Raw genomic sequence first — 24,680 nt, 5'->3', positions numbered from 1 at the left:
CATATGGCACCCTGATCCGCCGATTTATCCTCCGTTTTAACATGTTATCTACGATTTTGTTCCTGATCAATCAGTGAGTGAGCGAGACCCGTCACCGTTGAAAGAGAATCATATGGTAAAAGGGTGCCTTTTCAACCTGTAGGTAGCAATATAAGAGGACATTTATTTCGACGAGTTTGAATGATATGAGTATTGGGAGCAAGGTTGATCAGGGATCCTTAGGAAAAACGGCCCCGATGACGTTCGAATTATATGAAAGTGTGTCGTGTGATGCTATTGACGGGATGTGGCTGTTAGCGATGCTATGCAGCGTCGCCAGCTCATTGCTGAGTTAGCCGTAGTCGAAGGCTAATCTCACGTTCCTGGAAAATGGCGATGAATGATCGTCATATTCATACTCTTCAGGGGCGTCGCCGACGGGGGGGTCGGGGGGGGGGTCGTGACCCCCCCCACTCTTGAAAACTGGGGGTGTCGACCCCCCACTTTTTGCGATGCTGAGTATGCTTTTTTAGCTTTTATGTCAGTGAAGCAGGCGTCAGCAACACCAACAAATACATCAGATTCAGAATCGCTTCAAGAGCTCCCTAAAGCCAATTAGCCAATTACCTAAAGTTCAATAAGCTGTGGGCGGGGAACACCAGTACAACATTATTTTTAAGTAGCCACCATTCTAGTACCTTTTTATCCCTCAAAGGATTGGACGCGCCAAAACTGCCCCGAGCCGTTCGTCTGATCGTTAAAAAAAAATGGTCGCAGTCGATTCGTCGGATCAGTACCTAACTACAAAACTACAAACTAGCCTCAGTCCCATGGCACAACTAGCTGTACAGTGCACATGTAGGGGAAAGGGAGTCAGATGAAACCGTCTCGGACTTTCGCAAAGAAGTCGCGCAAAAAGGAGCCGATTGCAACGAAACTTCCGGTGCGCTCGAGTTAATCACCTACTTAAAAATAAATCGATATCCCTCATTCAAATAAAGATGACCTTGGTTCACTTTTTCATAACATGCTTTTAATTTAGGTATATGATAGTTTTTGGAGCTGACTTTGAACTTAGCGCCCATCTGAACATTTAAGAAGTAGTTGTGTTGCTTATGCATATAACATGTTATGAAGCAATCGGTGGTGGTCATCCACTATTAGGTACTGGTCGATCTGACCTGACCTGATCTACCCCAAATGCATGGAGTCATCATCTTCGTTCAAAACTAAGATAACATTCGTAATGAGAACCTCGAAAAAACCATCACAACTTACATTCGCAAAGTTCTAGCAGGTCCCGAGTTTCCCTACTTATTGGCGATGACCTGAGTCCTGAGATGACCCGAAACCTTGTAAATGGGTATCATCGGCTTTATCTCGTCACGGGAAGCATGCTTCATACCTCAGCGCTACTTTAGTATACATTATACGTTAGCGACTGGGAACCCACCAATAGAAGGGCTACAGTGAAGCAGAAAACATATTCGATAGCTCTTTCAACGCTCTTTCGCTAGCTTCGCGTCAGATTTCACCTCAGGTCGATATTTTGCCCATAGAAGGCAAACAGCTAACAGGACAGATTCTGCCGAAACATTTGCTTTGCAATAACTTTAGATTCCGTGAATTTGTATGGTATTTACATATGTTGTCTTGTCACCACCGTGTTTATCTCTTTAAGACGCGTCACATGAGTTAAAATTTGACCATTCAGAATCAACGTTAAAACGACCTCAGGTCAACGTTATGTCCTGATCGAAAAAGGACCTCCTGCTGCATATGAAATATGAATGGATCCGTGTTGTTGAGCTGAACAGTGAACACCTTCCAGGTGCTGTAATCGCTCTACCGCGTCTTCGTCAAAAGTTGTAGAAAAAATGCTGGTGGCCATCGATGGACATTTCCACTAATGACCTTTCGAGTCATATATCGCCATAAGTTGCACCCTGTCCCTGGCAATGATGAGCTGATTTGTCATGGCTCCAAAGATATTTTGCGTTTCTGACGAACCAAAGCAGGAGGCATTCGTGCTTTTTCTAATTTCTCATTATTTTCTAAATGATAAGGTCACGTATTTGACCTGCCTCCAGATCATAGATGTAAATCCTCAGAATCATGAATTGCTGACACGTATAACCCCATACATTAGGTATACAGTGTACCAAATTTCGAAGTTATGGGAGAAAAGCTACAAGAATGGCGAGAGGGGAAAGTTTGATAGAGGTATACCGTATAACTGAACTTGACATGGCGACCTGACCTTAATTGACCAGTGATAATTTTTACGCAAGTGATGTAGGTAGGTATACCTACCTAATAGGTTATACCAAATTTCGCGGCGCTGCGCGCCGATTTGTTACACGCGCACACACACACACATACGCACGCACAAAACTGGGAAGTGCGGCAAAAAAAAAAAAACACCCCTACCCATCGGGTGAAGACTAGAAACCCGACCCCCCCCCCCCCCCCACTCAAAAATCCGTGGCGACGCCGCTGTCTGCACTTGCCCCTGGGTGGCCAGTGCCACCCAAACCCAACAGGTGACACTATTCTGGCCTTCGGGACCTGTCTGCCACTGCAGCACGCCTGCCATCTGCTCTCAGCCCTCACAGGTGCCCCTTCCAGCCTCCCTCGAAGGCCTCCGACCACCAAACCCCGGCGAGATTTCAAACCGGGCACCGGTGCTCCTCTCTTCCTGCGCCACAATCGAGCAACGGTCGCGGCGCGGCGGCGGCGCGCGGCGCGGATTCCGCGCCGGATTGTGCGCCGCGCGCGCCATTCAGCGCGCCTGCCAATAAATCGGCGCGAACAAAGCGCGCCGCCGGCCGAGCGGCGGACCGTTGGTCCGGCCACACGCTGGTTGTCGCCTCGGGAACAGGTGGCTCACTGCCGAACTGCCAGCCGACAGCCCGGCCCGGGTGGCACGGAGAGAGAGGGGAGGGATAGAGGGTGGATAGAGGAGGGACCGACAACGGGTTGACAGGGATGGGGAGAGGGAAGGAGGGCAGAGATAAAGGGGAGGCATCGTGAACGGGTAAATAGGATAAGAAGCGGGAGGCAAAGGGTGGTGCAAGGCACGAGGGAAAAAGAGCGGAAGATCGTTGTGAGAGAACAAACATGCTGCACTTACAGCAGCATTGAGCATAGCTCAGCAATGTACCATTGCAACCACAAATCTGCCCGCCAAACTGCTGAGGAAGATGTCCAAATCGCACCGGTACCTACAACAAAATGCAGTTGTTTGCCGGATGGGAACTCAGTCTCACGTGGATTGTGACAAGTGACTTCGTTTGATATAAAAGCATTGAGATGATGACGTTTTTTTACTTGACCTCACGCGGTTCTCACTAATCCTCAGTCAGAAACACGGAAGTCTGAGTAAGTAGGTACTGATTCTGGTGGTTCTGTTGATTAAGTCGTTTCGACTCCGGGTGTCTCCGACTCTGACTCCGACTTCGAACCCCTGATCTTCCAGCGAACAGACTATTCGGTAAGCAAACAACTTTATTACACTCTAAAAGGTGTTTATGATATAGATATTACATATTTGCGTCATAAATGCCTAAATGCCAGACGGCCGTCGCTTATACCGATAAAACTGTCCTCTACGTGGCGCACACCAACCATGGTATTGCAAATAAAAAATACATGTTCTGTGTAACAACTAGAATAACATTACATAAAAGTGGTTACCACACCACGTTAGTTATAAGGTTAGGTCTTACAGCCAGTCTCGTACGGAATGCGATAATAAAATATAAAGACGGGAACCGAGCTACACAGGTAGCCGGTATTGAACGATATTTCCTACTGACACCAATCCCGTCTTATACACAAGTAACTCCATCGTCACTCCGATTCAACACCCCACTTAGCAGTGTTAGTCATCGCTGTTCGCGAGATGCAATGTTCAGCCCCAGGTCGTATACCCACCAAAGTCGCCCGCGTTCTGATGATACTGGTGAATCCTCCTTCGGGCCGCTGCAATTCTTCGGCGAGCCGCCGCAAACGCGTCATCATCATCGTCAGCATCGTCATCGGAAGTCGAGCTCTGAGGGTTTCCGAACACGCCCCACGACCCAGCGGCAGCGGGACTTCGGAACCTCCACGGTCGCAGCGTTGGGACGGCCATCGGCCGCCAGGCCGGTCGGGTCCAGGTGGCGCCACCGGCGGGCAGCTTGACGCGTCTCCACGTTCCCGTGGCTCCGTCGTAGACGAGACGAATGCCCCCAGAGGAGCGCTGTTCTGGGAGACGGACTGTCGAGTCCGACGAGGTGTGGGTCCTCACCCCGTCTCGAGTCTGGTCCTGTGGGGCACAGGTGTTGAAATGATATGGAGACGTGGGATGTCCATGTCGAATAAACTTCCGACTACAAACAGCTCGCGCTCGAATAGCACACACAACCCTTTACCGAATTAATGATGATGATGAATTGGAGTGACAGGGCGCACCAGCTGCGAGGCTATATCGCGCCCATTTCTTATTCTTTACCGAATTAAATTTCATGCCTTATCAAATCTACCTTTTCTATTCCAGATTCTTCTCCTATGTCCCATCTTAGGATTTTCAGACCTCCACACCCTTCTCCAGACCTTGATCTCTGCCCCTTACGTCGACCTTTATTTCACATCCAATCATTATCTCTCCCCTGTTCCCCGCGACAAGTTATCCTCCTCCCTTCTTGGGCCCTCTCCGTGACCCGACTTGTCCTCCCTTCCTCCCTCAGTCTTCCCGTGACCGACCTGGACCGACCAGCTGCGCGCCACACCACTCCGTGCCCGGTTGTAGGTCCGTGTATACGTTCCAGATCCACCTGCACCCAAGCGGGGACCACTGCGGGTGAACGTCCCGGCGTGGCCCGTAGAGAATATCCAGGTAGGAACCTGCGCGTCATAAGGCACAGGTCAGGTTAGGGTTAAAAAAGTCAGGTTAAGGTAAGCTAGCCTTTTTAGCGGGTGGTGTTAGGTTAGAGTAAGAGGTTAGAAGGTTCGGCCCCAGGATTAGAACTCAACGCAAACAAAGCGGCCAGAGTGGCGTGACGTATTCAGCCAGCGGTCGCCGTGCTCAGTCGAAAGTCAGAGAAACGTGTTCTGGTGAGAGCCAGACGGGTGTTAGGAGTTAGTTTATTTATTAAATAAATATCACATAGCTTCATTTCAGTCGTCCTTTACGTCACACGAAAGGAATCATGCGAGGCAGCCAGCTCTCGTCGAACTTTGGCGCTAGCACTTACATAAGCCGAAAAGAAAGACCAGTCAAATTCACCGTGTCGACAGTGTGGTGCACGGATTTGCCATAGGTCATACCTGTCACAAAAGTCAGCGCGCCACCGTGGCAGCCTAGCCGTAGATCGTGAATCAGTCCGGTTCAGAACATTGCTGCTTCAGCTATTAGTCATCGGTGACGACAGGAGCAAGTAACACCGACAGATAATACGCACTCGCAGCCTCGCTCCTTTCCTGTCATTCTTGACATGTCTCGCTAGACATTTTCTAGGCCATTGTTTGCTATGTTCAATATCACACTGGTAGGAAATGAAAAGACTAAGATGCTGAAAGGACTGATTGGTAGATGGAAGCATGCAGCTAACCATGCTAGGCCTGACAGAAGCAGGTGTTGTAGAGCCCAAGCAGACCCCTCAAAGACCCCTCAAAGCAGACTGTCCCCCTTTCACCACCACCATACCCTTCTGACGCGGAGGCCATGTCGTGGTGTGTCCTGCTGCGACTCCGCTGTGGTCGGAGGATCCTCGGGAGCGACCGTGCTGGAGACTGGAGTCGCCGTGCTTGTAGGAGCGGCCGTGCTTGTGGAAGGAGCTGTCGTACTCGAAGAGATATCATCCGTGCTCGGGACACCGTCGTCGCCGGAGCTACTCGGCGTACCAGTCTTGAAATGAGCGGCTGGAGAGGTCGGGACAGCCCGGCCAGAGTCCATGCTGGTTCTTGTTTGGTTGTCTTTCTGCGTTGGCATGAACATCGAAAGTAGAGGAATGTGCCTTCCAGCAGCGTCCGAGAGCGTTTTGGCGAAGTCTTGCCACAAGTCTGGGAGAAAACTGTTCGCAGGGATGGTACTGTTCTTTGTCTCTGTGTGGTTTGTTGTGCTGTTAGCGAACGAGGTAGTTCGTGTAACAATCACGGTGCTCGTGTTTCCTCCCCAAGGCCTTTGGCTCATTTTGCCTGTCGGAAAATCACTTGCATCGCTGATATTGGCGTTAAGCAAATCAGCCTTATGATGCCGCGGCTTGTAAAATATAACTTCGTTGAACCAGAACTTTGTGGTTGGAGAACTCGGCTCTGGAGAAGGAACTGTGGATCTGGGGGGTGACGCTGTCGTAGTGGCTTTGGTGTCGTTTGTATCCAAGTTTCCGGACGCCTTATCGAGAGAAGTTTGGCCGGTTTTCGCTGAATCTGGCGATGTTTTCGAGACCGTTCTTGACATCTTGCTGCTGCCCTGGAAACACAAAATATGCGAAGTTATTTACTATAAAACAGCAGCAGGCGAATTTCGTACGGTAAACGGTTGTTACGAGCGAGCGAGCGCAGCGAGCGAAGTGAGTCTTTTCAATATAACGGAAAAATCTCAGTATGAGCGGCCCGGCCCGGCCCGGCCTGTAACGCTTTTGAGAGGCTTATATCTCAGCAACCGCTGGACCGATTGGCCTGCGGTCTTTTTTGTTGGGTAGCCCCATCCCTTCTACCCCGTAATTGACTACTTTTGATACATCTCAGCGACCATCGTGGCACGTGCCACGTGAAAAGTCAAGGGTGTTCAAGCTGTTTTGCAAAAAGTAGTGATTTTGAGAGGCTCATATCTCAGCAGCCGTTTGGGCGATTGACTTGCGGTAATTTTTGTAGGGTAGCAGCATCCCTTCTACCCAAAACAGGATACTCTCGATGCATGTGGGTCACCCCCCAGTGCACGTGCAAAATACAACAATAAGAGGTGCCAAATTTGTTCCCATTTCAGTAACTCGGTAATTACTGGGGCGATTTCGCTGAAACTTGGCATACAGGTAGGCACCCACCAGGCAATGCATTCCCATGTGTTGCGGTTAGGGTGCTACTGCACGTGCGCACGTGCAGGGGGCGCTCCCAGATCTCGAGAACGGCTGGGCCGATTGCGCTCAAATTTGGTACACGGCTGGGGACCAGTTAGTAGGGTGCCGTGCAAAAGTCAGTTTGGACCCCGCTTGCACGTGCGCACGTGCAGAATGCCGCTTCCAGATCTCAGGAACGGCTGGGCCGATTGCGTTCAAATTTGGCATACCGCCAGCGACCGGTTAGAAGGGTGCTTTGCACAAGCCCGTTGTAAGTACCCTCTCGCCCTTCCGCACGTGCAGGGCTCACTATCTCGCTCGCTCGTTCTTCGCCCAAAAGGCGTTTTACTGGTGTTTATAATTACCTTGTAATTGAACTCATTATTTATCGAGTACCTACACGGAACCTGCGCATAGATCGGGGAGGTCAATTCGCCTGCAACATCAAATCTAAAGAAATGTCATATCAAACGTTTTGCACAGATGCTGCTGAAGTTTCACTGTTTTGCTGCAGGACTTTCTGTCAGGCAATCACGCTTTCGTCACCGCTACTGCCTACAAAATCACGTCGCGGACAACAGCCACTGTGCGGCACGTCAACCTTCTGATACGTGCCTTTTGATATACTGGCACAAATGCATGCCGACGTGCGCCGCCGAGCGAGCGGCGTGGCTTTCGCCGAGCATGTACGCAAGGTAGCAGCCCATGACATGCCCCATGGAATGCCACCGTGACAGGCTGAAGAGTGAAGACCATGCATTTCGTGAACATAAGAAGTTAAAATAAACTGTAGCATAGGTATAACCTAACTGTGACATAAGTGCCACGATCTGGCGTCCCCAACGTAAATGTCCCAACTCCCATCCATGTAACCCGGTTAGATTTCGTTCGTATAAATCATGCGACCTTGTTCCCTGAACTTATATACATTTGATACAATAATCAAACGTCTTGACTCTTGAGAATCCCGACTAGCAATTGGTATGAAATGTAGGTACGGAGTTAACTGTTAAGCCCACGACCAACCAGTGTGAGTTTTGAGTGGAACTCACCCCGTGCTAAATTGAACTCACAACGAGCCGAGTTTAACTCACCAGGTAGCTGAGTTTCAGCCAGTCGTGTCCCGTCAGCAGCAGGGTCAGCGTCACGGCCAGCGAGAGGACGATCAGCAGGCTGAGCACAATCAGCGTGCAGAGACACTGTGGAGACAGAGAAGGGATGTCAGATCAGCACCCTGGTCAGTGTACAGGGACAGGGGACATCAGATCAGCCCCTTGATCAGCGTACAGACAGGGACGGGACGGGCGTCAAAGTCCTCTGATCAGCATGCAGAGACAGAGACAGAGACAGGACGTCAGATAAGACGATCAGCGCGCAGAGATAACACGTCCCTGTACTCTACATAGTGAATTGAATGCAAAAGCTTTGTGCCAAAGGTTACGACAGAAAACAAAAACAAAAGCGGTAGCTCTGATGCACCCCACCCTCTGAAGATCATACCTTTAGCCTTAGGTTAAAAAACGAGGACACATATGCGACATAAGACACGGTTCTAGTGTTCTGCGACCTCGTAAAAACTCACCGGCTTGCTGAGTCGCGCCGAGGACGGCTGGTGAGGTTCAGCACCACCCGTCTCGGCCCTCTTCTGAACATCGTACAGGGACGCGCTCTTCATGTTGACCCCGCTCTGCTCCTCGCCACCACCGACCACACAATGACCCTGCCGGCCGCGGACAGCTCTGTCCCTGGTCACGAGCGGGGGCGGGGACGGGGGCGGGAGGGGGTGAAATGTCAGGACAGGTGACGCCGCCCCGAGCCGTGCAAAGGTGACATTTGAACGATGACGCACCGCAGAGGACACGACCGATGTGAGCCCGGATTCGAGCTCACAGAGGGAAGAACTCAGTGCCAAAGTGCGAGTCGAGTCAATGATGGACTACTGTTCAAGTGCAGAGTCTATGATCGGTGTTTGACTTTGTTTGACATGACCGGAGGACTTGCTTTCAAACCAGTGCGCTGTTTGTTCGGACGTGAATGATTGACACTGATTGTTCGGAGATCGGCACGACTACGAAGCCCGTTCCCGAGGCATTGACATTGACACGGCACAGCTCGATGCCAACCGAAGTCAATGTCGCCGAGAGCTGAAGTCGAAGCCGTTGGTGCTTGCGGTTCAGCGCATAAGTCACTAAACCGCGGGCACCATCAATACAGCAGTTACCACTGGAGCGTCCAATCCCAGCACACTCTACAAAAGACAGTGACCCATTCGACTCGTTGAAGGCGAGGACAAAGGCAGTCAGCCATCATCTAGTGTCGCAAGATGCTTCCTGCCTAAATCACTGTCACTTAGATACTAACCAAACCGGAGCTATACCAAAAAAGTTTACTGTTAAACAGCGTAAGTGATTTGAACCATGACTGTATTCAATGGCGACATGCGGCGTGGTAAGTCAAATAACACTACCCACCAGCAGGCGGGTCACAATGCGGCCTTACAGGCGACCCCGAGCACACCTCCCCCCTCCCCCACCCCAGAACATGTCAGGTATTAACCCCCATCCCTCCCAGCACGTCAGGTATCGAGAATAAGTACACAACAATCAATCCCCCCCCCCCGACCCACCCCTGAAAGACGTCACATTATATGTACATTTGCCGGCGGTACAATGATAGTAGCAGCCGCTCAAAATTCGGTCACCAGTCCACCAAAAATACATACAATCCCGCCAGGGAGCAGCGTAGTCGCAACACAATACAATACCTAGAATAAATACTAGCAAGCAGTCGGCGGACGACGGGGTCCTTTGTAAGTTTGATTCGTCTACCATTCGGTACAAAGCGGTATAAAAAGATTGTGTTGTATCATAAAAGTACATCAAGTAACCGAATCTGAACTTTGGTTCACTCAGTGCGGAGATAAGCTGTATTCACGTCAAACACACGTGCCAGGCACGTGTTTTGTGCACGGGACGCACGGGACGCCCGTCCACCATTGAGATTCATGCAAGAGCACGCCTGTCAACGAGCACCACCCCTGGTCCCACCGTGTCGGCAGCGGATCCCCTTTGTAAAACACTCCCCATACACAGACACACACCCAGAGCTACAGCGAGCGGTGCGCGGAGCTCTACGCGATACTGCTGCCGTCCAGGTCTTCTAGTCCGTCTCCCATGGACAGCTGTGACTGGTCGTTTTCAGTGTCCACGGTGATAAGCAGTTTACGCTCGTCGCCCATCGGGGCCGGGCTGTCAATGTCCTGAAACACGACACAGGCGGAGGTCACAATAAATTAACGATGTGACATGGCACACAAGATGTATTACACTGAAAATAGCACAATTCTGGAAATTGACTCATCATAGTTATGCAAATGACCATCCGAAATTAATGCAGAGTAGACTGTAGAGAGAATCACCGCAGAAAAACGGAGCCATTAAAATACATTATGGAAGCTGGAGCTAGAAAAAGGGAAGCGAATGGCGCATTGTTTGTGAAAACACTGGCGACCCCCTGGTAGGCTCGACAGGCACAATACGATCACAACATTCAAATTTGAGCAGCAAACATACAACAAAGTCTAAAAAAAACGCTTGTTCATCTCGCACAAAACTGAATACCTCATTAAACTTCTGCCTGTCTTCTCCCCTTTCCACCGGGGGGAGGGGGAAGGGTCGACTAAAGGCTGAAACAGCCTCTTTCCGCATTCAGGAAATCGCATGCGAGAGCCTATTCAAATACATCATAATTCTTCCCGCATCAATCGCATGCGGGAGGTGCGTGCGATTGATGCGAGCGTGCTTCCATGCATTTGAATAGGTTATCGCATGCGATTTCCTGACTGCGGAAAGTCTGTTTCAGGCTTAACTCCCCAGACAGCCCACTGACCTGCTCCAGACCATCGGCGTCGTCACATTCGAGCGGCACCGGGTCAGCGTAAATGATCCGCGGCCCGGCGTCCGACTGGCCCGCCTCCTGGCGGCAGGACACAGAAACTCAGTTATACAAACACGCCGCAAATCTCACTGCGGCTACCGAATAGTGGGCAGATTCAGCGGCTGCTGTTTGACACACTACGCTTAACACTTTGACAGAGAAAAATACAAAGTAAAAACACCAAAAAGTTCATAACTGAATATTTTGACATTGGTAGCCATCTGATTGTTACAACGAACATTGGCCTACCTCACCCAGGCCGGGCCCGCGGGACCACGAAAATTGGACCACGTCCAACCATAGTCATCCCCCTCGTGGTCTACCCATTCATCCACCATCGATTTTATCCTCCCCACCCACCAGACCCCTACCGCATGTCCTCACCTCCCGTCAGACCCAGGTCACCGCTCCCTCAACCCTCCCCCGATATAACTCGTCCCTACCAATCCGCACTCACCAGTCACCACCCCTCCACTCACCAATCCGCACTCACCAGTCACCACCTTCAACAATCCGCACTCACCAGTCACCACCCTCACCAGTCGACACTCAACAGTCACCACCCTCACCAGTCACCAGTCACCACCCGTCACCAGTGATCTCGTCACTCACCCGTCCATTCACCTTGAGGTGGGTCTTGGCGTGTTTGCTCAGGTGGTCGGAGCGCATGAAGCGCTTGGAGCACTCGGGACACTGGAACCGCTTCTCTCCCGTATGGGTACGCTTGTGTCGCTGTGGAACGGGCGAGTCGATGGGTCAGATGGTGGAAAAGAAATACAGGAACATATGGACACAGGAAAGACAGCAAAAACTGGGGCTGTTGATTTTGTAGATATACCAACTAAATGTGATTTGTGGAACCTGAATGTAACCGTTCTGTAACCGTTCTAAAATGTGAACCGTTACATAGGCTGCTTGTAGCGCGATAGGAAGAACCGAAATCAATAGCAATCATCAGAACCGCTGGGACTAATAAAAACACGCACACCCCACTACGAAAGACCAGTGACTATAGCTGAGTCTGTCTGGTATGGTCTGTCCCCCTCTCCTCACCTGCAGTTCATCAGAGCGTGTGAACCGTTTGCCGCAGTAGACCCAGCTGCAGACGAACGGTCGCTCGCCGCTGTGCCAGCGCAGGTGGGCGCGCAGGTGGGACGTCTTGCCGTACATCTTGTTACAGCCGGGGATGTGACAGATGTGCACACGCTTCTTGTCAGAGTCCGGGTTGATCACTTTGCTGCAGGCAGGACGGAGTGATGGCGTTAGAAACGGTTGTTGGATTGAAATTCTTTGCAAAAATCCAAAGCGCTAGCAAGACAGCAACTGTCTGTAAGTAGCTGGCTCTCCTGTCCCAAAAACAAACAATCCATCAACCAATATGATCAAAAAGCGGATTACCGACTGCACATCGTTTATCATTTTAAGAAATCACAAGCATTACCGACTTTTTTTTTTTAGTGCATTTACTGTCAAATAAACAGCATTACTGCCACAGTCCAGTCATCCATCACACTTCCACCCTTCCGCGATCCGCCCACAAAAGATGCAGTAAAGAGCACATGAAACTGCATAAATAGCATATCAACTAGATCATTATCACCATTCTGAACCACAAGCCCTTCCGGCATGCCAGCGGTCGCCACCCACCACCAACCGAATACAGAGGCCGCGGAGACATTTACGTACAGATGGCCCGTCGTCGGCAACGCTCAAAGCGTGGCCCGCCCGCCGGCGGCCTCCACAGCCTGGCTCTCAAGCATTACCGACTTAACTTCAACCTCAATGTTAGGGAGTGATACCCTTCGAGTAGACTCAAGCGACCCCAATGTCCACCGCTCACATTCCCACCTCCCCCAGCGGTATCACCCCTCCCCAGATCGACCCCATCCCACTCACTTTCCATCCGTATCGCGGCAGTTTGGACACGAGCAGGCCACTCGGCGCAGCCTGGTCTTGGGCCCCGCCTCGTCTCCGCTGCTGGCGTCGGGCGACCCTGGCGGCATCTGAGCCACCAGCTGACCGCCCACCATCTGCATCTGGATAAGTTTGTTGCCGACATCGACCTCGGCAGGGGCGGGCACCACGGCCGGCGCTGCTGAGGTCGACCCGGCGGCTGGGGGAGGAAGAGAGGGTTATTGATGGCGGCACACCGCGGTGAGACGGGCGCTAAGTGGGTGAATCAGGGAGGAGTGAAATGAGCGAATAGTGCAGACACAACAAAATCCGTCCCATTTAGATTAACACTTTCAGCAACCAATGCGCTTCACAAACATTCACCGCTTTCCTACCTCCTCAACTCTCCGCTCCATCAATCTCACCATCGTCCCTTCACAATCGGCATCTCACCGATAGTTCCTAACGCCTTAATTACCTCTCTAGAACACCTCAACATCATTACTAACCATAACGCTCCCCGTCTGCGTCTCACCGACTCCGTAATACCTCAACTACCCCCTCAGGCTCTCACTCCCACTCACAACCAATACAACCCTCCCCGTCCCCATCTCACCGATAATCTGCGCCCCGCCGGGCAGTGTGTGTACAGTCTGTCCCGGCTGCTGCAGTAGCTGCTGCAGGCCCTGTGCCGATATCACCTGCACCGGACCCAGGCCAGGGATGTTCTGTATGCTGACCTGACCGCTCAGGGCCGTATTCATCACAGAGTTCAGGTTGGGTACCTGTCGGAGGCAGAGGGTGGGTTAGAGGGTCTGAGTCATAGGGGGATGGGCAGATGGTGGTAGGACAGTGGAGGACAGTCAGAGGGCTGTTCGGCTGCGCAGCCAAAATGAAATATGCTGCAGCACGCATGCGCAGTGAGGACTGCGTCGCCCGTTAGTCCCGCCCACACCACTGCGTCACCGCCTGTGTGACGTCACCTACTGAGGCATACTTCGCTTTCCTGCAGCACGAAATTCGGTGCTGCAGGAGGCGAAAGTGGCGCGGATTAAAGTTTGCCGTCCAATATTTCTTATTGCAAGCGGTTTGTATGCTGTTTTTTGGGTATCATTATCACTCTTTTCGGTGGCACATTGCTATTAACCACATTTGAGCGCAATTTAACAGTTATTCGAGCGAAAATCACCAGTCCACCCGCGCAACGGTTCGCCGCGTTTGAAATAGGCTGCAGCGACGCTCGGCCGCGGCGCGCCGGCGGAGAGTGGGCGGAGCCAGGCGGTTGACGTCACCCAAGTATGACGCACGCAGCACAGATCTATGCTGCAGGGACCCGAACAGCCCTCAGATAGATGGCAGCGCTAGCGGCAAAAAGTTGGGTCTGAGGTGGACGGTTTGGTTAGAGAGCGGGCGAGATACAAGACCGCGGCTTGGCCAGAGACGGCTAAGCTATGGAAAACAGCTGGGTCTGAGACAGCCGTCACATAATGGGACGGCTGGGTAAGGGTTAGAGGAAGATGGTGACATCAGCAAGACGAAGCGAGGCTACGAATGGGAGGAATCAAACAAATGGAATAACTTAAGCGGTGCCTTTCTCACCTGTATCAAACAAATAAATACAATATACCCATACACATTACACACACGAACAGTCTGTGTCCTAACTCCTACATGATATATCACTATGCTGGGAAATTACACTGGGTACAACTCCAAGCTAAGCCCAGCACCAAGCTCCTATCCCACGCCCGCAGCGCCCTCTGACCTGTAGAACATTAGAGCCACTGACGGTCGCTGCCTGGGAGCGGGCGGTCGCCTGCTGCTGCTGTTGCTGTTGCTGCTGCTGCTGCTGCTGCTGTTGCGAAATGGCATTGGTGCCCGGACTCCATACTGTCAGCTGCTGGGGGCCGTTCGGTCCTGCCGGGAGGACGCAGACACGGGTCAGACACAGGTCACGCCGCAAAATATCTTAAGATAGGGAGTAGAGGGCCGTTAAGACTTACCGAAAGGACAGAGGCACGGGGGAGATAAGCACAGGGCACGCCACATGGTATGATTAGACCGTGATTGAGTGGACATATCAAGCCCAGACAAACCACGATTTTTGGCGAGATTACATGAAGAAACGATGTTGTTCGTTACCGATTGATTGGTTAACATTTTTAGGGTTTATATAGCACGGATTAAAACATAATTGGTAAATCTTCTTGGTACTTTAGATTGAGTCTTTAACTTTGGCTTGCTTCGGCAGTGGCACTGTGACCTAAAGGTCAGCTGCTCCTGCTAAGCATTTCTTTTTATTGCTGATAGATTTTGGGAAAAAGGTACATAAGAAAAATACATTGTGAACTATCTTCAAAAGTGACCTACCCTACGAAATCACTTTCTTCTCGCCAGCTACATCAAATCAATTTTCTTTTCTTTTTGTAACGTTTTATCATCGCTGTTTTTCAGCTACGAAGAAAAGTATCAGAAGTTCAAGCACCCAATCACTATTTCGCTCCTCTACCATTTCTTTAAGCGAAAAACGTGTCATCAGGAGGCTGACATGTATTCAGCAGCTGCCATCCCTCATTCTCAAAACATCTTGAGAAAAACGACGATCCGCAATCAGGAAAACGTCCACAAAGGATGAAAATGAAAACGCGCGACAATGTTTCACTAACTACACAACACGCACAAGCGTGAGCTCCACCACACACCTCAAAACACCCATCATTTACCAGGAGAGCAGATCAGAGACCACCCCATCGGCGCGTCGCTTGACGAAACACACCCACTCAGGGAGAGCAGTGAGCTTATCGGACGCCCAGAACCTCCGCGCCGCCGAGGCTGTCGATTTCACACTGCCTACACCAACAGATCGCGAGTCACTAGCGGAAGGTGGTTTTCTACTGTCAGTTCCATCAGAGCTCAAGTCACTGGCGGAAGCTGGGTTCACATTGTTCACACCGTCAGAACAGGAGTCCCTCGATGGATCCACGTTGTCCACACCGCTAGAAGAGGAGTCACTGGCAGCCACAGTTGACTGACTTATACCCTCTTTTTGTCCCAGAGCGTTTTTGGAGGTTACCTTGTCTTCCCCATCAGCGTTCGCGTCTTTTACAGGCAGTGGACACCTTTCCAACTGTTCTGCAGTGTCAGGTGTAGCATCTCCAACACAGGTACCAGCCGCAGCGCCCGAGATTTTCGGCTCTCCGGCACCGTTTTCTACGGTTCCTGTCGGCTGACAGTGTTGGACATTATCTGCCAGTTCAGTTACTTTGTCGCCGTCTTTAGTGTCTGCTGTTCTTGGGAGATCACCAGCATCAACGTCTACGGGCGGTTTGATTGAGGCGTGTTCGTTTCCGACCGTAATCGGTTTGTCTGTATCGATTTGATCAGCAGGCTGGCACTTGTGGTTTTCTTCCGTGACCACAGTTCCTGTCTTGCTACTCTCCAACTCAGCATTTGACCGAGTGATTGAAGCTGTTTCCTTTAGTTTCACCGGTTTCACCTTTTCTTCCGTCTGATCGCCACCGCTCACTTCTGCAGTTCTTCCGGCGTTATCAGTCTCCGACCCTCCCAATGACGGCTGGTCCTCTTCCCTCTTCATCTCTTCCGCTCTCTCTGCCGGTCCTTGTTCCCCTCTCAAGTCCCCCATCCCTCTCCTTCCTTCATCCCCGCCACTCTCCCTGAACGGTCGACAGTCGGCGGTGTCCGCCAGCTCGCCGTACCTCTCCAGCAGCCGTCCCTGCTGCTCTGCCGTCACACAGACCACGTAACGAGCCGTCTCCACCGCCACAGTAGCACCGTTTCGCAGGCAGGCGGTCACAGGAGGCGTCAGAAGGTGACTCATACCGCTGGAGAACACAGCAGCCGCGAAACGGCCACGGAAGGCCGCGCGACGGGTCAGCGCCGCGCCGCCGTCCGCCGGTAAGAACCGCACCCGTATGTGTGAGGCTGTAGATAGCGATGTAGACATGCTACTGAAGAGAGCTTCTAGATTGGCGGCGCTGACTGTGGCGGCCGTGGCGACTAGACGGCCGTTCTGCTTCCGCGCCAGGCTCGGGTCATCAGAGCGCAGACCGTAAGGTGCGTATGGACCGGAGACGATGTCTCCCCAGTACCCGCGGCGCAGCTGCCGCTCGCCGGGCCGGCCGAGCGCACGGACCGTCACCAGTGTTTTGTTCGGACACGTCTGCTCGGTGCCAGGGCGTCTAAACGCCACACCCGTCTCGCGCCAGTGTTTGTACTCTTCCGGCTGAACAAACTCAACTTCCAGGCGGTCCTTGAGACGCATGTAGTAGTCCCAGTCGAAGACACCACTGCGCGCGTCGTACCGCTGAGCCAGCTGCTGGCGCAGACGCAGGTCCCACATGTGTGCTATGTCTATCTTGGGGTCAGAGGACCGCCAGAACTGGAACACCGCTACAATCTGGTCCCGCTCGCGGTGGCGCAGCTCAGCGAGCGAGACGAGCGGTAGTGCGGCGCAGTCGTCACCGCCCGTCACCAGGTCAATCAGCTTTGTGGCCGTCTCGGCGATATAACGGGCCGTGCTCGGCCGAACCAGAGTGTTGCCGACGATCTCAAGGAACATCCACACCTTCTCCTGCAGACCTACACTATCGGCCGGTTCACACAGCAGCCACAGCAGCAGCAGTTGGCGGGCGTACACTTCAACGCTGTTCTCCAATACATAAAAATCCACCGGTCGGTTGGAGTGATGCAGCGCTTCTGGCAGATTCTGAAGAATATGACACAGATCGGGCACGCCAGCGAACAGAACGCTAGCGGCATCACACCCATCCTTGTTCCAGAAATCGAAGGCACCCGGGTCGGAACCTTCCACGGTGAAGTCGATGGCCGGAGAGAATCCCCATAGGGCGATAGAGCCCATGGCGCTGGCGGCGTCCATAGCCATTGTCAAAGACCGATAGGCGGCAGGTAACGACCGTCAGATTCACCGATCAAATATGGCGACACAGCTGTTGAGACTCTTGAAACTTAAAACGATGCACTGCACTGGCCAACCATTTCTCGCATTGGCAATGGAATCCGTACCGAACAAACCGAATGACAAACCGGCGTCAACTACCATACTCGAGTCGCACGAGACTTCGCAGTTCGATAAAGCGGTGACGCCAGCGCGTTGCCATGACAACAGCACCCCAGAGTCACAGATCCACCAGCCCGCTGAAAAAGCGGCGCATGGCTGTGCGTGCCGTTTTCCTGATAGTCAATACCGAAGATAGTACCCATTCTCCCGTGTCATCACACGTAACACCTCGCAAATTCATCTAGAGCAGCGAGTCCAGTCGTATCCCAGCAGCATACGAAACATGTGTATTCACTATTCACGCAGTTCGCACCGTCAAACCCATCCGTGCTGCGTGAGTCTCTTAGGACATCTCAGGGACATCTCTTTCCAAGGACCATTCTAATCACATCCTACCGCCCACTCTCAGAGGACACCATTGCGGCGGATTATCCCGAATATGCGCCGCAGCGCACTGCGAGCCGCGGGCGGCAGAGTCCGGTGACTCATCCGACCTCGGTCGTCCGCCGTCCCGTCCCGCGGTCGAGTGACGACAAAACCAGTTCCCGGGGGCCCCGTGCGCCAGCGTCCGCACTGCGTTGCTCAAGTGGCGTATGGTTTGCGCACTGCAGGACGGAAATGACAGCGATAGGCTTCTACCGTGGAGTGGGCGACGCTGCGCAGAATGTGTAACGGTGGAAGCTGATAGCGACATATGGTCTGCAGTAGCGGATGTGGATGGATTGGTATATATACATGGTTCGTGCTATGGCGGTTGTAAAATAAACGGCTGAGGAAGGATCAGACACCATATAACGCTTTAGAACAGAAAAGAAATAAAGGATGATACTTGATCCACAATACTTAAATTATCTTTTTTTTTTGGTACTGCTGATTTGAACTGATGTTATTAAAATCTTAACAACCTATCAATAATGAAATAGAAAACGTGCACACTGAGCCTAAAAAAAATTATTTCAAATATCGAAAGCCAGTAATAACTAATACATAAAGAAAAGACAGCAGATACGGAGCGAGGTAAGGAGCATTCTGATGCAATAAAGCGCAGCAGACGGGAACTAAACTCTGTAGGTCTGGAGTGGAAGCTTGAACTGACATCAAAACGTGCATTATCAGCGACTCTTACAAGAATCACTTACTTCGCGTTACACAAACATAAAAAGTTATTTCTCATTACATCGCTCCAAGACCAGCGTTTCAAGCATCAAATGTTCAATAAGGAAAAAGATCAATTAACTGCTCAGGTGCCGAATAAAGTGAAAGACGGTGTTGCTCCAATGCTTCTTCTTCTAGTTCCATCCCCAATCCCAAAGGCCCAAATCCCTTCCAACTCTTTAACATACCTCTGCGCCAGTCCCTCCCCATGGCCCAATGTCCTCCCATCCCTGCCTGCTCTCACCCACCAGTCGGCAGTCACCATCCTTCTTCTTCTTCTTCCTTGCCAGCTTAGGCCGGGTCCCGCGGGGCCCGGCCCGTCTCCACCAGGAAGTCTACGATGAGGTCAGCTTCGGTGGAGAATATCTCCCCCAGCGTCGGCAGGGGGCCCCACCGGCGGGTCCGAGGCCCATGGTGTGCGGGGCAGTCCATCACCTCAATACGGTCCCCGCTTATCCCTCCCCCTATCCTACCCAGGCCTCTACTCTAGTCTCTAGGCCACTCACCCTGCACGGTGATGGTCTGCTGACCTCCAAACAGGCCCGCCTGCGCCAGCTGCAGCGCCATGGTCTGGCCGGCAGCCTCGGCTCCGGCCGCCGCCGCCGTGGCCTCCTTGCTCTCCTCCTCGGCGGGAGAGGTCTGCGCCGAGCCCATCACAGACGTGGTGGAGGTGGTGGTGGACAGACTGGTCGGCTGCCCGGCGGAGACGGGATGTTAGCGATACATGAGCCCAGGAACGGGGACAAGCTAACTAGTAGAGCAAGAAGCAATGCCCATCAGAGAGTAACGACATGACATGTCCTTAGATATTGAAGGATATATTCACACCACCCAGTGCTTCAGCAGGACCATTTCAACGAACACTTAACAACTTAAATGCAAGCCACATTTGATATCCCAGTGTAGATTAAATCGAGCACACCTAGCACTCCTGTTAACCTCATCACACTAGCCCGTCCAGCCCCGTACGTTTACTCCGATGCAGACGCACTGGCACTGGACTGTTTCCGTACAGACTGATAAAGATATGAATATGAGGCCCTTTTATCGACGCTCGGGCACTCGGCCGTACCTGGCTACTGGTGGAGGCGGCGGTGGCGGGGGCGGCGGCGGCCTGCTGCAGCGAGGCCAGGTGATGGGCCGGTACCACCTGTACCTGCTGCAGCTGGCCGCCGGGAGTCAGCACCTGGGCGTACTGCGGCATCTGAGACACGCACACGGGACGCAACGTCAGACGGGTAGCGGGCCGATGGGAACCACCCATCGCCGAGGGCAAACAGCGAGGTGTGGAGCGCCTCGGTTAAACACATTACACTGCGGAGCCTGTTTACCAATTCCGCAGGATCGGTCTATGGAGGCCACTGAATGAAACATGCAGTAAAAAAAAAAAAAAAAAATACATCAAGTGATACCTCGACAAAAGAAACAATCACAAAAATATACCTTCATCATCAACAGGAAGAGATTCTTCAGGCACAAAAGCAACAGAACAAAGCCTCTCGCCCCTGCCCCTCCATGGCCACCCCAGTACCCTCCCCTCTCCGCATCCCTGCAAACACTCACAGCACCGCCGACCTGGATTTGCGGCATCAGTTGGAGCTGCTGGGCGCCTCCAGCGGCCGCCACCGGCAGCTGCACCGTCTGGTAGACGGTCTGCCCGCCAGCCGTCGACATGGGGATCTGTACGGAGATGGTCTGCATGCTCTGCTGCACCGGCACCTGCACAAACTGGATCCCGTTCGGCGTCTGCACCTGCAGCTGCCGACCTGGAGACGTCGGGAAGGGCGTTAGGGAAGGGCGTCAGGGGCAGTGTTCTAAAATTGGATATTGGTTGGGTGTGCCGATGAAGAAAAAAAAAATCCTAGGATGAGAAAAAACAAAGTAAATAACTGCAGTATTTTTGCAAAATGGTGTAATGCCAATTTTTTATGCTAACTGATAAACCAGGATTTCATGTCAGGATCTTGACAGGGTGTGGAACAAAAGGATGTGGGTGCATCAACTGTCAAGTGACAAGTGAACTGGCTGTTGGGAATACATGAAACTCTTTTCAGAGATGAAGTAAAGTCGGTCATTCATATTTTAGGGATGAAAATATTTTCCCCATTAGGTGTGATTTGCCACCAAAAAGGCTTAAAAATGAAACACTGGTCAGGGGAGGGCGTCAGGAAAGGCGTCAGGGTAGGGCGTCAGGGGAGGCAGTTGGTAGGGCGTCAGGGGAGGGCGTCAGGGAAGGAAGGCGTCAGGGAGGGCGTCAGGGGAGGGCGCCAGGGGAGGTGTCGGAGAACCGGCGATAGGGACGATTACTGGCGTCTGAGGAGGGTTATACTGGGAGAAACTACGTCGGACGGCGCACACCACCATCCAGAACGAGACGCCACCAGCCTCGTACATAGCATCGTCGCGAACAGTCATATGTAGGTAGGTGTAGAACTTCTAGATAGGTAGCACAACTGATATTTTGAACATGCATACATAAGTTAGCTGAGTTTGATGCTAAAACCAAGAAGAAACACTGTAGTCCTAGTCAAACGCATAGCAATAATAGAGTTGCGAATAGGCAGCACTTTAACTATTTAAATGTTGCTAGTGGCTAAATGATTAGGCTTCAACTTGCAAGAGGCAGTAGAAACATTGGCATATCACCACATCTCCAAAACATGGCAAGCAGACTAAAGAGGCCCTGCTGACTGACAGTAACATCCTGCCACTTACCGGGACTGAGGGAGATGGCCTGTGTGCCGACGCTCTGCACAACGTTGGAGCCAATTAGGTTCTGGGGCCGCACCAGCTGGGCACCAGAGAGGAACTGAGCACCAGACACCTGGCCAAAAAGGAGAGCACACAGTGAGATTCTCCACAACAGCTTCACAATAACGTAACAGATCCACACACCAATTCTGATCAGTGCCCCACAGACTGCAGGTAGGTACAGCGATAGTGCAAACAAAACCTGTGAAAAATATGTCATTGTTTGTGTTTGGCACCATCATTCAAAGATATCACCAAAACCATGAACAAGGTAAATCATGTAGCTGGTTGATGAGTAAACAGCATCACTTAACGACAACACATCACTCATCACTTACAAACAAATCAAATCAAATCCCTCACTCACCAAACTTCCATGGGTGCCAGCTGGGATAAAGGTGGCTTCCTGACCATCGAAAGTGATGGGCACTCCCGAAGAGGCTATTATCTGCGGCTGAGCCTGCTGTTGCTGCTGCTCCTGCTGCTGCTGTTGCTGCTGTTGTTGTGGGCTACTCTGGGAGCTATTTGGCATTTTGACTTCTGAACAAAAGTGCTGGTCTTCCAGAGACAACACTGAAATATGATATAATAATAAGGCACAGAAATTCATAAAATCAGCATACAAGCCATTCGTGTTGCATGATGTCATTTTTAATATAACTTGTCCTCCTTCCTTACTTATGGTTGGTGAATTGAAGATCAGAAAAATAAGGGATCAGATAAAAGTAAGCTTACATTAAATCAATTGTCATACTTGCTGCATATAGGTAGGTACTAGGTAGGTAGTATCAATTTTCAACATTCACCAAGCAAGGACAAATGGGCCCTTTCTGGACTTTCTTTTAAAAAGTCAGCATTACATTAGGCTTTATCTGACATTTCACACGGAAAGGTCCTGGCCTGAGTAAAATGCCTACATTGAACTGAATATCTTTGACTTTGATTGTTTAAAAACATCACTTTTGAAAAGAAAATTGGCATCATCATATAAAAAGTTCCCCTTTAGGATGACCTTCTATTCATTCAATTTTTATCCTTGGAAAAATATAAAAAGTTAATTGAACTTCCAGTCGACTTTCTATGACTATATAATTTTAAAAACTAAGCAAAGTGAAGAACTTAATGATGATAAGGAAATGAAATACCTCAAGTTTTAAAGAAGGAAAATGTGGAGGTCTAGCCCTAGTAGGTACCCACCCAACCAAACAATGGCATGCCAAGACAGTGATTTTCCGAACCAGCCGATCACAAAGAAAATAATCAATAATCATATTGATATGGTTGCAAGAGCATAGCTGAGAAAAAAATAAATGTACTAAAACAGCTATTTCAGGTTTAAATGCTGCTTTGTAAGCAAGGTTGCTAGGATTTTACAAAAAATCAATCATAGGTAATAGGTATATGCCCATGCGTACTAAATGAGACAGATGTTGCGCACCTATATTAACTAGATTAACACTTTAAAACCAACACATTGTCAAAATCGAGAACTGTGAAAACCCCTAGCGTCCAAAACTTGTCTCACCTGAAAAATGTTTTCACCAGCAACACCGAAATTACAATCACGAGGGCAGCCTCTCGCCACGCCACAAGCACATCCCCGTTTCGTCAGAAGGGCGGGCGTCTGTGAAAAACAAATTTCAAGAAAAGAAGAGCAATTTTCATAAAATGGCAAATCAAGTTGTACACTATTTTTGTTAAGACAAAATAGCACAAATATAAATCAAAAATGCAAAATTCACCATGAAAATAACGAAAATAGTAAGAACTATATTTTGCGTATGCCTACTAATGCGCACTAGTCCAGTCCCCTTGTTCGTGATTGGTGAGTGAGGCGGGGCCCGGGTGAAAGTGGATAGGCGCGGTCACCCCCGTCCCACCCACTTTGTCCTTCGGCGCCGCCTAAAATCCGGAAGAGGCAGGGCTAGGGGCGGGCCCAGCGCCGCTCGTCGCCGCCCTGCCGGAAAAGGGGCTGGCTGTCCGGGCGCGGCCGGACGGTGGGCGGGGAACCGGCATAGGAGCATGGGTTCAAGGACCTCCCTTATCTGATGCGCTCCGCGCGTCCGACGGTGCCGCCGACGGGCGGATGGCGTTAGTCCCGCCGACTGGCGGAGGAGTCCTAACGATTGCGAAACTGCTATTGATCGGATAAAAATCGAGCGTTTTTACCGGCGTGATCGGTATTCGGTGGTATCGGCCGTTGGTGCTCGCGGGCCTTCGGGTGCGACTGCTTGGCGGTTGGTCCCAGAGTTCCGGACTCGGGAGTCGGAGTCGGGGACTAGGGAGTCGCCCGGAGTCGTGGAGACTAGCCAGGAGTCGGAGCAGCCGAGCTGTAAAATAGCCCTGGCACTGCGGACGTCGCGGGGTTGCGACATGTCACATTTTAGGACCGTGCAGACCATGCAGAGGTAAGAGGTTCATCTAAATTAGCACAACATCAAAGGTCAGTGACCTGACCTGACCTGAAAATACCTACACGCAGCTATGACGTCACAAAGGTAACAAGGTCAGCCGATTTTGTACGAAATTGTAGGTTACGTTACCTACATTTTGACATTGTTTGGGTCAAAAGAGACTGACATGGCACTGACACACCCTCTATTGACCTATGTAAGGTCAAGGTCAGGTCAAGTTCACGTCAGTGACCTCTGTCCTCTGGTGACCTCTTGCAGTTTGACCTTCCGAGGCTAATTTTTGGTCCTGAATTCAAATCTGACGGCCAAATAAAGCTCAGACACTTGGTTTATTGAGGGTTTCAGGGTCAAGAAGAGGTCACCAACAAGTTAGAACACGTTTTCGACCCCAACTGTCAGACGGCATTTTCGGCCACCGGGGCACGGATGTGACCCCGCCGGCTTCCGGGCGCTCTGCCTCTGCCCCGGAAGTTA

General features: G+C 51.3%; 3 protein-coding genes across 7 annotated transcripts; all 3 read right to left on the bottom strand.

Annotated features, from left to right (window-relative positions):
- Positions 1-3,471: 3,471 nt before the first annotated feature.
- On the bottom strand, positions 3,472-8,734 carry LOC122366964 (mucin-5AC-like). Of its 2 annotated transcripts, XM_043339673.1 has the most exons (5): positions 8,602-8,734; positions 8,114-8,218; positions 5,669-6,433; positions 4,726-4,866; positions 3,472-4,288 (listed from the first exon to the last, which is right to left on the bottom strand). In XM_043339673.1, exons 1-5 carry the CDS (start codon positions 8,692-8,694, stop codon positions 3,893-3,895), a joined length of 1,500 nt encoding a protein of 499 aa, XP_043195608.1. In that variant the 5' UTR covers positions 8,695-8,734; the 3' UTR covers positions 3,472-3,892. The 2 variants fall into 2 exon arrangements, with proteins under 2 accessions (XP_043195608.1, XP_043195609.1); XM_043339674.1 differs by lacking the exon at positions 4,726-4,866 and having other exon boundaries at positions 8,602-8,729.
- A 690-nt stretch (positions 8,735-9,424) lies between these two features.
- Positions 9,425-23,546, bottom strand: LOC122366963 (transcription factor Sp9-like). 4 transcript variants are annotated; one of them, XM_043339669.1, is made up of 13 exons: positions 23,318-23,546; positions 22,160-22,365; positions 21,757-21,865; positions 20,605-20,807; positions 20,114-20,245; positions 19,548-19,734; positions 14,614-14,765; positions 13,465-13,633; positions 12,852-13,068; positions 12,009-12,192; positions 11,568-11,687; positions 10,908-10,994; positions 9,425-10,278 (listed from the first exon to the last, which is right to left on the bottom strand). In XM_043339669.1, exons 2-13 carry the CDS (start codon positions 22,322-22,324, stop codon positions 10,150-10,152), a joined length of 1,854 nt encoding a protein of 617 aa, XP_043195604.1. In that variant the 5' UTR covers positions 22,325-22,365; positions 23,318-23,546; the 3' UTR covers positions 9,425-10,149. The 4 variants fall into 4 exon arrangements, with proteins under 4 accessions (XP_043195604.1, XP_043195606.1, XP_043195605.1 ...); XM_043339671.1 differs by having other exon boundaries at positions 11,580-11,687; positions 23,318-23,420; XM_043339670.1 differs by having other exon boundaries at positions 20,617-20,807; positions 23,318-23,420.
- On the bottom strand, positions 15,384-17,935 carry LOC122366962 (dynein axonemal assembly factor 3-like). The gene has a single exon (XM_043339668.1). It carries the CDS (start codon positions 17,749-17,751, stop codon positions 15,568-15,570), a length of 2,184 nt encoding a protein of 727 aa, XP_043195603.1. The 5' UTR covers positions 17,752-17,935; the 3' UTR covers positions 15,384-15,567.
- Positions 23,547-24,680: the final 1,134 nt, after the last annotated feature.

The sequence above is a fragment of the Amphibalanus amphitrite genome, unplaced genomic scaffold, assembly GCF_019059575.1.
Source record: "Amphibalanus amphitrite isolate SeventyFive unplaced genomic scaffold, NRLGWU_Aamphi_draft 000841F_arrow, whole genome shotgun sequence".
Lineage (NCBI taxonomy): Eukaryota > Metazoa > Arthropoda > Thecostraca > Balanomorpha > Balanidae > Amphibalanus > Amphibalanus amphitrite.
Note: the sequence above shows the minus strand (reverse complement) of the source record. Positions and strands in the feature narration are given on the sequence as shown.